The 13130-nt window shown below is 41.6% G+C and overlaps 1 protein-coding gene across 3 annotated transcripts in view; it reads left to right on the plus strand.

Annotated features, from left to right (window-relative positions):
- Positions 1-13130, plus strand: part of LOC132310395 (probable LRR receptor-like serine/threonine-protein kinase RFK1) — a 39372-nt gene that overhangs the window by 14590 nt on the left and 11652 nt on the right. For all 3 annotated transcript variants that reach the window (XR_009482604.1, XM_059808574.1, XM_059808579.1), the window contains 6 exons: positions 19-90; positions 195-266; positions 369-440; positions 528-599; positions 11558-11626; positions 11878-11943. Coding sequence is in view for 2 of the 3 variants with exons in the window: in XM_059808574.1 (XP_059664557.1) it covers positions 19-90; positions 195-266; positions 369-440; positions 528-599; positions 11558-11626; positions 11878-11943 (423 nt within the window). In the remaining variant the exon portion in view is untranslated. The remainder of the gene's footprint in view (positions 1-18; positions 91-194; positions 267-368; positions 441-527; positions 600-11557; positions 11627-11877; positions 11944-13130) is intronic.

Genomic DNA, 13130 nt, shown 5'->3' on the forward strand with positions numbered 1-13130 from the left:
TTCTCTTACACAATGCAGTAGGATAAACGATAACAACTTCAATGGAACAATACCGGATTTTATACAGAACTGGAAAAAACTTCAAAGATTGTAAGCTACTTGTCTACCCAAAAGTGTCTTTTGAGAATTTAGCACAAGCACATAGGTTTTGCATCATCTTTTTTAAAATTTAATTCACATTTGCTTCAATGAAGAGAAATGCATGGAAGTGGACTGGAGGGACCCATTCCTTCGAACATATCTCTTCTGGACAAGTTAACTGAATTGTGAGTATCGATCCTCCTCATGCTTTGTTTTATTTTGCTCATCAATTGTTTAATCTACTGTTGAAGGGATCTATCTGCTTATTGTGGTATCTCTTTAAACAGGAGGATTAGTGACATAAATGGGATGAATCAGGGATTTCCCAATCTGAGCAACACTGAAGGCTTAGTACGACTGTATGTAGACTGATATATGTTACTGATATTTTTAGGCATACGTTGGATAAAATGCCAGTCTTCATTGTGATTAATTTTATGGATTAGGGTTCTGAGAAACTGCAACATTTCTGGAGAAGTCCCCCCATACATTTGGATAATGAAGAACCTGCAAATGTTGTAAGTAGAACCTGTAAATTTTTGGTGTTTGAATTTTATTTATTGGGTTTCATCATTTTCGTCAATGTATAGTTTGACTACATGTCTATAATGATTACTTTGGCTAAATATAATAGGAATATCTACATTATATTTTCCTTAAATCGGTCTCTCAATTGCTCGGTTGAGTACCTAAACCTTCAACTTGCTTCAAAGGAGCTCCAATGTTGCTTTTGTCAATTCTTTTGAACTGCAAAAACTTTTGCCAGTTAACTAGCCTCTTGTGAAAATGTAGTTTTCTTTTTTCATTTTCCCGAGGTGAGGTGGGCTGGGGTTGAGGGCATCTTAGTGTGGGAGTGAAGTTAAAAATCAGGCCAATTAAATGGTTTCCCAAGATGGTAAAAAATGAATCAAGTGAGGCCTCGATAGAAAAATGCATTAATGAAATAATTCAATGTTGAATTCTAGTAGCTGATGCAAGGCACATGCAGTTACCTGCACTAAACCTGTACAGTGCATAAAATAGTAAGTAATACTTCTAACATGTTTTTGTTTAACGCAAACTACTCCGACTTCCTTGAGGTTTGGACTGATAACCTGTAGATGGAACTTTTGAAATTTTTGGTCAACGTCCCTGTGATTTTGTTGACTCTCTGACCTCCCCTAAAGAAGTTTTTGTAAAATGTCTATTTTGTCCTTTGTTTTGATAAAAAAAAATACTTTATATCTGAGGATACCAAAGGCGGCATGGGCCGTATCTAACCCACATGATGAAGAATGGGCCAGGCAAATGACCTGGGCCCAAATCAAGCTTTTTGTGAGGCGAGCCCAATGCTGAAGAGTGAAGCTGAAGGCCTGAAAGGTGAATGGATCCATTGATACAAAAGCCTCGATGATAAGCCCAATGGAGGAAATGAGTGAAGGATCTTCTAGAACATTGTAAATAATCTATAAATAGGAGAAAAATGAAGGAAAAAGGGAATCGAAATATTGGAGGTGTAATGAAACTCTGTCAATTTAGAGAGAGAAAATTTCTTGCATCTTCAATTGGCGCCTTCTGTGGGAAACGATGAGAGTTCATTGATGATTCACTCGGATTGATTTGATCTAGTAGTGTAGTGCGTGAAGATGAAGCCTGGTCGTTGAAGGCGGAATCAAGATCGGCGAAATCGTGATCGGAGAAGTTGGCGTTCAATCTACGCAGTTCTGATTTGTGCTTGCTTTGGAGAGCTGTGCGGTTGAAAGTTGCTGATATTGTTGAATTTGGCAAGTTCGTCGCCGGAGCAACTCAGATCTGGTTCATCGCGATCAAAATTCAGCTGAGCTAGAATCCAGATCTAGATCTGGAGCGTCAACATTGGCAAAATTCAGATCTGATCAGAAATTTGCGGTTGATGACTTTGCTACGATCCGGAATGATGATCGGAGAAGGGAGTTTGAATCCAGTGGAGAATAACCTGCAGATGAAGCTTGATGAACTGATGAACATGATCGAGACACTAAGAAAAGAAAATGCAGAGCTGAGAGCTGGAATGGAACGCCGAGAGGTTCCGGTTGTGCCGCGACCGCCTCCAGTGGGTGAAAGAGGCGTGCGACCTAATGACGCACATCAAGGTGAGCAAGAAGGAGATAACTACGTCAATCTCCACCGCGAGGAGGTTAGGATGGAGAATTTACCGCCAAACGCTCGTCGAGCTGAGGATGGAGAAGGATCTGTACATCTCGATCCACATCGTGAGCATATCCGGCGGGACGAAAATACAGCTTTCAATCCGCAACAGGAAAGGCACAACCACGAACAAGATATGGAGTTTGATTGTCACAAGATTAACTCGCCGTGGCAAAGAAAGTTCACTGAGGAAAGGTCGTTCGATCCACCTTATCGGCCTTCAATGGCCACATATGATTATAGGAGTTCGGAAAGAAGATCGACAGATCAAAGAGTTGTCACGAGGTTTGAAAGAGAGAATGAGGCCCTCCATTCGGCAGCACGGACAGTTGATTCGCCATTTATTGACGAGATCCTGAATGCTCCAAGCCCGAGGAAGTTTTCCATGCCTGTTTTCATTCTGTTCGACGGAATGACCGATTCAATTGATCATATATATCACATTCAGTTGAAGATGGCACTGAACGCAGAGAATGATTCATTGATGTGCAAATGTTTTCCTACAAGTTTAGCTGGACCGGCGCTTAACTGGTTTAAGAACCTACCGAGGGGCTCAGCGGACAGCTTCCGTAGCTTGTGTGATCGGTTCATAAGCCAATACTATGGGAATAAGCGCCCGGCAAAAGATATCTCTAGCTTGTTCACCATGAAACAACATGACGATGAACGTCTCTAAGCTTTTCTTACCAGGTTTAACCTAGCCAAGAGCATGGTGATAGAGTGCCATCCTTCCACAGCGGTTCAGGCGTTCAAGTTAGCTATGACCCGAGGGACATCGTTTCATACCAGTCTGGTGGTGAACACGCCGAAGACAATGGACGAGCTAAATGAGAGAGCTGATGGTTTCGTGCGCCTGGAAGAGGAAGAAGCAGCTAATGCTAGGAAGACATTTATCATCTCCACGGAAGAGAAGTCCAAAGAGAAGATACGGCAGAAGCAAGTTCCTACGCAGCATCAGACCTCCTGGAAGGCAGAGAAGAGACCTAGGGAGGATGACTTGGTTACTCCTGACCAGTGGTGTGCTGATACGCTGTGCCGAGGGTAAGCAATTCCCTGTTTTCTATGTGAGCAAAACGTTGACCGAGCTAGAGAGAAGGTACTCGACGGCCGAACGAGTGATCTTGTCCTTGGTAAACGCAAAAAGGAATCTCAGGCATTACTTCAAGTCTCATCCTATAGTCGTCCTGACAACATTTCCTATAAGGGTGATCCTGCATAAGCCCGATTTGTCCGGACGAATGACGAAGTGGGCAATAGAGCTTAGTTCTTTTGACATAACTTATGAGCCCCGAACGGCTGTTAAAGGGCAAGCTGTGGCTGATTTCTTACTGGAATGTGATGTGGATGAGCCAGATGAATGCCTTGAAGAGTCTTCATGGAAGTTCTTCGTTGATGGCTCCTCAAATCAGATGGGGGCAGGAATCGGATCAAGTTACAAACACCAGAAGGCACTACGCTGAACCAAGCGATCAGGCTTGAGTTCAGAGCAACCAACAATAAAGCAGAGTATGAAGCGCTGCTGGCTGGCTTAAGGTTGGCCAAGGAGCTAAAGGTCAAAAGTTTAGTTTCCTTCAGTGATTCGCAGTTAATAATTCGGTAAGTGACTGGAGAGTATGGAACAAAGGATGAGACAATAGAGGCATACCGTTCTGCCGCTATGCAAGAAATTTGAAACTTCGATCAGGTCAGGTTCATTCAATTGCCGAGGGAGCATAATGAAGATGCTGATCGGTTGGCCTGTAGTGCGTCAAGTTCAGGTGAAACATTGGTAAGGGTGATTCCAATCGGGGTGCTATGCCAACCTTCTATCCTTGAGGAACCGTCAAGTTCGGATCCCTGGCAAGTGAATGTTATACCATATGAACTGAGTTGAATAGATCCAATCATTACGTATATATGGGATGGTGTTTTACCCGAACAGAGGGATAAAGCAAGAAGGATCAGATCGAATGCCGCAAAGTATGCTATAGTGCACAACCAACTTTACAGGAGGTCTTATTTAGGACCATACTTAAAATGTGTAACCCCTGCAGAAGCTCAGCAAATACTGCGGACTATCCATGAAAGGGTCTGTGCCAATCATTCAGGGTGAAGGTCTCTAGCACACAAGGCGATGACACATGGTTACTTTTGGCCGAACATGGCACGAGACGCAGAGGAATTTTCGCGAAGGTGCAATAAGTGTCATGGACCACTTATCCACCAACCACCAGAAGATTTGCACATAATGGCCAAACCATGGCCTTTCGCACAATGGGGGATGGATGTGGTTGGCCCGTTATCGACCGCCAGATCGCAAAATAAGTACGTTCTGCTTGCAACAGAGTACTTTACCAAATGGGTGGATGCAGAACCGTATTTCAGTGTAACTCAGACCCATGTGAGACGCTTCATATGGAACAATATCATTTGCCGATTTAGTGTGCCGAGGTCAGTCATCATGGATAATGGGACTAACCTTGATAGCAAGCAGGTGAGGGAGTTGCTGAACGAATATGGAATTAATCAAAAGTTAGCGGCGGTCAGCCACCCACAGGCGAATGGTCAGGCTGAAATCACAAACAGAACGATCTTTGCTTGTATAAAGAAGAAGCTTGAAGAAGAGAAAGGGAAGTGGTTGGATGAACTCTCGAACGTTCTGTGGGCGTATAGAACGACTCCAAGATGACCGAACGGAGAAAGCCCATTCGCCATGGCGTATGGTACTGAGGCAGTAATACCGGTAGAACACCAAGTTCCTACCATTCGGAGTTTAGCGTGGAATCAGGAGCAGAATGATCATATGTTGAAATTCAACCTCAACTTGATTGAAGAGAAGAGGAATGCTGCAGCAATAAGGCTCGCATCATATCAACAAACGCTCATGAACAGTCACAACAGAAAGGTGAGGCATAGGGGTTTTGCACCTGGTGATTTGGTTCTGAAAAGGAAAGTTGGTATTATTAAGAAAATGGTGTCACCATGGGAAGGACCGTATAGAGTTGCAGAGGTTATCGGAAAGGGGCCATATGTCTTAGAGTCCATGGCTGGAAGGCTGGTAAACAAGCCTTGGAATGTTACTTCATTGAAAAGGTATTATCAAAAAAAATTGAGTTTCAGTTTAACCAATGTCCACCTTCAATTGTATACCTGCAAAAGAGCAAAACTTTGAAAGATTTATAAAAAAGTATCATCTTCTTCTAAACAAGGTGACTGAGTATAAGCAAAGTAAGTGGCAACTGGCACCACGAGCCGAACGCCAAACACTTGCTAAAAAATAATATATATAAAAAAAGCCAAGTGGCATTATAGCCGAGCCCCAGGCACTTAAGCAAAGTAAGTAGCTATTGGCACCACGAGCCGAACGCCAAACACTTGCTAAAAAATAATAAATAAAAAAAAAGCAAGTGGCAAGTGGCATTCTGGCCGAGCGCCAGACACTTAAGCAAAGTAAGTGGCAACTGGCACCACGAGCCGAACACCAAACACTAGCTAAAAAATAATGAAAAAAAGCCAAGTGGCAAGTAGCATTCTAGCCGAACGCCAGGCAGGCACCTAAGCAAGATAAGTGGCAACTGGCACCACGAGCCGAGCGCCAGACACCTACTAAAAATAATGAAAAAGACATACCTCAGACTTCTCGAGGTTGCTAGATATCTGGAGGGGCCAATGGGTGGGGGCTTAGGCTAGAGACTTCTGGAGGGTGACCCCACTTTGCGTTTGGTGGAGTCTTTGGAAAGAGCGGAACAGAAGATCTTTTGATGGGAAGGAGTCCTCTATTGGAGAGCTGAAATTTTCTATTATTTGTACCCTTTTTTGTTGGGGTTGGGGGAGGGATTATTCTTCTTTAGAGGACATTGTGGACTTTTTGGGTTCTTTGAGTTCATAGATTCTTTTTGTGTATATCTCGGGACGCGTTCCCCTTTTGAACGCTTTCTAACACATTTTATTTATCAAAAAAAAAAAAAAAATGAGCCGAAGGCCACACACTTGTGTTAAACAAAAACTATTATTAAGTACTACCAAGTGATGCAGAGATTCAGATCAGATATAGCCAAAAAGTTTCCTTTCATTCATTATAAGCTGAAAGATTACAAAGAGATACATAAGGTGGGTACAATCAAGTTCTATCTGTCTCCTTGTTCACTTGCTCACCCTCGGCAACCTCCCCAGAATGGTTAATATTCCCCTCCCCGTCATTGGTAAGCTCACCCTCGGCAACCTCCCCAGGATGGTTAGTATTCCCCTCCCCGTCATTGGTAATGACATTCCTGTGAGGGGGGGAGTCAAGCTGAATCACCACTTCATCCTGCTGAGTTTCACCTTCAGTGGCAGTTATAAGGGGAACCACAGTAGAGAGAAGAGGTATGTCTAAAGGCTGAGCGGAAGGAGGAACAGGGATAACTCCAGATGAGGCAATCCCATCACATTCTTCAAAAATGTGTTCGGCAGGAGTGGGCTCTGGATCAGCATAGACTCCTGGAGGGTTAATTCCCAGCTCCTTGTCAACATCATCCGGGCCTGTGCCTGAGATTGTCTGACCCTCAGCTGGAAGGTGATCGTTGAAACCTTCTCGGTATCCTTCGGCATACTTGAGGGCCCCAGCGCTGGAGAAACGACTGTGCAGAGCCATCATTTCTCCATTGACCCTGCCGATGACACCGAGCAGGGCATTACGCTCATCCAGAGCCCTCTTTTCAAAGGTCATACGCTCTGCTTGTTCATCATGAAGCAGGCGCTGAAGATTGTCTCTTTCGGCCTTGAGCGCTTCACGCTCGGTCTGCCAGACGCTCTTCTTGATCAGAAGGGCGTCTTTTTCGTCTTGAAGGGAGTCTGTTTCCTTCTTCAGACCATCCCTTTCCTTCTCAGCCTTATCCAGCTGCACCATGAGTTCAGCATTTTTGGTGCTGATGATTTTGTTCTCTTTGTGACCCACTTCAACGTCTTTGGCGAACTTTCGCACCTTAACATTGGCAGTCTCGACCTGCTTCTACATGGCCATCATACCAAACAAAATCTGCAAAACATAAAGGCATACTAGATGAATTATAATATAAAGGCAATTCAAATGCAATAAGAAGGAGGGCAGGGAATTACCTCCATGGCTGCAAAGGGAAAACAGCTGAAGACCTCCTTCTGGGACAAAGATTTGGCGACCTCAATGTCTTTAGGAGACCACATGTTCTTGTAATAGACCATGGCCGCTGGGCCTTCCCTGAACATGGTCTCGCTCGGCTTCACTACCGAGCCGTCAGCACGGACAAATTTGGGGTCCACGGAGCCTCACTAGTGGAGGAGCCGGTTGCAGTGCCGGACCCAGAAGGAGCAGTTGGCCTAGCTGGAGGGGGGATAGGCAAACCTGGCCCGGAGGTCCGCATCCTCCTTGATAGGAGAACATTGTCAGGGCTACCTTCACTCTCAGGTTGAGGCCTTTTTCCCCGTTCTTTATCCTGAACGGATGCAATGGGGGCAGTGGTATTCCGAGTTTGAAGGGCGGGGTTCCGGTTGACAGGTAGAGCGGTGGCCATCGGGCAAACAGTCAACACGTTCGGGGTAGTGCTCACCACGTTCGGGCTAGTGCTATGTGGTGGCAGATGACGATGCCGAAGCTGGAGAAGAAGAAGCCGCAGGAGCAGCATTGACCCTGGGAGGATCCTTCCTCCTGCTGAAGGATGGAATCCGAAGCTGGCTCATTGTGGTGCCGAGGAGTGATATATCACTTAAATTCTCGGATGTGAGGAGTTCCGAACAGGAAGGGATGTCGTTTAGAACGAAGTCCTTCAGGTAATTGGTCCTATCCCTGTAAATGTTATAACTAAGTTCGTTATCCTGCGGGATACCCAAAAAATTACAAAGAAACGAACAGAATCGAGGAATGCAAGTTTCACAAGGGTAGTCTGTCTTATGAGTTTTGAATTTCTTATACAAAGACACGGAGCATTTGCCGAAGGCGGTAGGGATAGGATAGTCCTTGGCAGCCAGAGCAAACCAATTACCCCGAACGCCAACAATACCTTTTTTCCAACCCTTTTCGGAATTAAGCTTGTCTGTACAGATGGATTTCTTTTCAAGAGGGTAAAGATGGTAATATGCATCCTCTAGCCGGATTTTGCTGACCTTGTAACAGAGGAGAAGATCAATCAAGTCAAGATCGAGGCCTCTGTCACGATTCAGAAGCAACAAAACGGATAGAACCCTAAAGAAATTGGGGTTAACTTGGAGAGGAGAAAGTTTTAACCTATTGAACACATAGCAGAAGAAAGGGTGAAGGGGGAATCTAATAATGTTGAGGTGATGAAGGGAAAACAAGACTTCGCCGGGAAGAAGACCGGCACCAGTTCTGACAGTAACGTCTTTGGGACATTCTCTAAGGTGAATATCGGAAGGGAGATGGAGCTTCATACGCAGAATATCCAGATCTATAGGCATGATGCTGACGATTATGATCTTTGGGGGAAAATGTGTAAATACTTTAAGAAGAGGAAGAAACAGAACTAACCTTGAAAAGATGAAGATCAGCAAGGGATATTGCAAAAGAATGGAGAAGAATCTTTCACTGAACTCGCCGAAGAGTACCTAACTTGACAAGAAAAATCTGAGTTGCCTTGAGAGAACGAATTGAGATCGATTGACAATGATTTGTGAGGGGTACGACAAGGGAAGATGAGGAAATGAAGGAATGGTATATAAAGGGGAAGTGGTCCCACTAACCAAGACGTCAGGGAGTTAAGGCGATTCAAATTTTAAAGACATTAATTCCGAGACCGACCACTCGATGCCCCACGTGATCGTCTCGAGCTGTCGAATCATCATTAGCCGTTAAGTCATCATTAGGTCTACTGATAATCACACCCTAATTAATAAGGGAGTGATTATGGGGGCAGTTGAGGATACCAAAGGCGGCATGGGCCGGATCTAACCCACATGATGAAGAATGGGCTAGGCAAATGACCTGGGCCCAAATCAAGCTTTTTGTGAGGCGAGCCCAATGCCGAAGAGTGAAGCTGAAGGCCTGAAAGGTGAATGGATCCATTGATACAAAAGCCTCGATGATAAGCCCAATGGAGGAAATGAGTGAAGGATCTTCTAGAACATTGTAAACAATTTATAAATAGGAGAAAAATGAAGGAAAAAGGGGATCGAAATATTGGAGGTGTAATGAAACTTTGTCAATTTAGAGAGAGAATTTCTTACATCTTCAATATCCTTGTTCATCCTTCTAAAATTACATGTATGACACTTTTATCAATTTTTTATTATTTATTATTATTATTTTTTTTTTATTATTTTTTTAAATGAGAACAATTTTTCTGACATTGTTGACAGTCACCAGCACTGCTGCTGATCAACTCCATCTTCTCATTCCTCTTATACCTCTATAATTATTACTGGCTTAGTGCTACGTCTCCTCCACCAATTTTCTCTCTCCTCTCTCCTTCCTTCACTATTTTTTTTATTTCTCTCATCTCTTTTCTCCATCTCATACTGCTCCTCTCCATCCCTCCAACGTCCTCCTCTCTCTCTTTCTCTCAAATCAATCCACTTTTATTCCTTCTCTCTTTAAAACCCCGAAAGATAATAAGAAAGAGAAGGAAAAAAAAGGGAGAGAAAAAGGGAAGAACATAGATAAATTAGTAGCGAATAATGTAGATAGAGAAAAAAGTGGATTTCCTTTTCCAATCAAAATTTGAGTTTTGTTTTTGACTATTTCTACCCCTTTATTCAATCAGCCAATTGGAAGGCAAGTTGATACCTGAAACAATAGCAGACTCTACTAAAATTCCTCCATTACTTCAGTATCTCTTTATATATGTATATATCTATACATATGCATACTCCATATAACAATTTTTTAATATACAAGGTGTTTGGCAATTAATGGTAGATGCTGAATTGGAATAAAAATCAAAAGGCTCTACCATCAACTCAACTCAACAAAATCATTTCTACATCCTTCTATCTATCAAAATATAGGTTAAGGTTTTGATTTTGATATTTCTTAAAGAAACAGACTTATGTTTGATGAATATGCAAGTCAAAGAGAATAGATTTATGGGGCGTACAGCTCAGGTCTACTTGAACACAAAGATGGACAGCCACGGGAACATGAGGTTTTCGGCAGATAGTGATACAAGATTATGAATGGAAGGAGTTGTCTAATAGCTTGGTTATTCTTCAAGAAAATGTTGTTCCTGCCGTAGAGGAAGAATGAGGCTTTTTCATGACATAGGTGATGATGGAGAAGGAACCGGTTTGGAGAGAAATAGTGCGAGAGAAGAGAAAGGAGGTGGTGCTGGTTGAATGAGGTGATAGTGGTGGAGGTGATGGTTTAGAGAGAGAAGTAGTGGAGAGATAGATAGATAGAGGGCGTGTGTGTTTGGCAGGTGACTGGTGGGTGTGGCGGTGTTGGTTTAGAATGTCGAAATGTGAACAGAGGGAAAGAGCAAGGGAGAAAAGAGATTGGGGTATTTTGGTCTTTTGATCATATTGATATTTTCTAATTTTTTTCTTCTAATATGTTCTAATATAATGAGGATAAATTGTAAGTGTGCATAAACATTAGGGCTGCTTGACCTGCTAACTCTTACAAGGGATATCAAGAGTTATTTTTCCTAAAAACTTTTATCTATGGGTTATTAGTCCAAAATTAATTCATCAATTTCTTTTAAACTAAAGAACTTCAAACTTTTCATATTATGTAAATTTGCTAATATTTTGTTGTGGACAACAGATTGTTGGAACAATTTATCTATTGTAACAGGAAAAATTGTATTCATCTACCATAAAGAAGCTAATTTTGTATTCAAGCGAAAAAAAACATTTCCAGGTTTTTTGGAATAACACATGCCACAATATAGAGGAATTGGTTCTCTTCTCTTTGAAGTGGAGGCTTAAAGTATGGTTTCTAGTAATGTCATACCAGACGTTTTATAGTTTTATGTGGTTAATTGGATTGACAAAGGCAATTGTGGTCCACAAATCTATGTAACATTTTTAGAGGTGGTTGATTTCTCTAGAAGTGGTCCAAACCATTTCCTGGATTTCTAGTTGGCAAATTTTTATTTGAATTTTTGGTGAAGAGGCTGGCGCTCTCTTTCGGATATTTAGTAGAATATAATATGCGATCTTGGTTCACTCCTGTGCATCTGAATAACTGGTTTTCATCTCCATTTCTCTTTTTCTTTTCTTCAGAAGTTCTGTTCCTCAATCTTGTACATCCAGTCTTTCTTCTAGAGTGTTTTCATTAAATACACTTCACTGGTAAATACACTCATGAATTATTCTAACTGATTTTCTTTTTCTTGTATTTCTTGTCTTGTGTTTTGGATAGGGATGTTAGTTTTAACAGGTTAACCGGTGAAATTCCAAATGACATAAACACAAGAACCTTAAAGTTCGTGTAAGTATGACACCCAAAATTTAGGTTGCATTTGATCATGTTATTGTGTTGAACTTTCATTTTACGAGTCTAAAACTTGCTAACAAATTGTTATGAAACAATCCTTTGGCTTCATATTAAAGCTACCAACAATATTCGCGATTGATTGTTTCTGTTAGTTCCATGAAATGCTACCAACTGCATTGCTACAATGCCATCATGTTCCGGAGTTCCTATATTGCGTTCTAACTATATCATGTTGCTTTGAGCAGGTTTTTAAGTGGCAACATGTTAAGCGGAGATATACCCAACTCAATCTTGAAGGAGGGAAGTAATATGTACGTTTATTAGCTGGGATTCCCCAGATGTGTTTTTGTGGGAGTAGGATTATATGGTAATGTTATTGTGATCCACTTTTTGCTGCATGCACATCATTGTCATCCTGAATGACAGTGGAGTCCTGTGTGCAAAAGTTGAGCACAAATAAGGCTGCCTGTATTTGTGTTTGGCTTTTGCTGATCTGTTTTAATCTTGATATTCTTAGATCTCAGTGCTCATTATATTTACTTTCATCTTTTAAAGCTCATGAATGCTTATTATTGCATGTGAAGACACAATGCATTGAAAAGTTCTATATATTAACAAAGGGAAGCCAATTTTCATAATTTGTTGACGTGTTAACCTTTTACTTCGTACATACAATTTCTTTCTAGTTAATAACAGTTTGACCAGTTCGCTTTTGAATCCTTACATTTTTTACCTTGAATTTTCCCTGCTCATGGTGATTAAAAAGGATTAAAAAACTATACAGGACTAAAAAGAATCTATGTGTAGCTTTTTTTAAGTATTGCCTTCAGGTTAATCTATAAACAGAAGCAATCCAGTTGTTTTATTTACCTGAGTTTTTTATGCAGGAACATTGACGTGGCCATTTTAGAATAATCAAGGCCTTTAAATTGTGAAATGTTGAGATGAAGGATTGTTTAATTTGTTTTTCTTTTCCTCTTATGATTTTGGGATTCTAAAGTGAAGAATGATGAAGTTCATAATTTAGTGAACCCGAATACCCTTAGTTAGGTTGTCCAAGTGGAAAGCTAATAGACTTGCAATCCCATAGGGGTTGCCTTGGTGAATGTAACCACTAATGTGATCAAGTTACTGTGGTGCACCCTTGGTGGGCCAGGTGGTTAGCACACTCTCAACCTCAGTCTCAGAGGCTTGAGTCCCCTTGTTACAGGAAAATAAAAAAAACAAAAAACTGAGATGTATTGAATTCATACCAGTGCATCTCACAACAATTTCAGTAATTTTGTTCTGCATATTTAAATTACAGTTCCGGGGTTATAACAATTAAGTTTTGAAAAAATATTTTATTTCTACATGAAATTAGAGCATTTTAAGATTTAAGGGTCTTCGGTAAGTCGTGTCTTCCACTTCTGGTGTTGGGAATACTTCAATGCATATTTCATTTATGCCTTCATCCTATATGAGTTGATCTTTTAGTCTCAGAATCTGATATATTATT

Source organism: Cornus florida, unplaced genomic scaffold (assembly GCF_030987335.1).
Source record: "Cornus florida cultivar Cherokee Brave unplaced genomic scaffold, ASM3098733v1 CherokeeBrave_3.0.0_Hap2_Chr01, whole genome shotgun sequence".
Lineage (NCBI taxonomy): Eukaryota > Viridiplantae > Streptophyta > Magnoliopsida > Cornales > Cornaceae > Cornus > Cornus florida.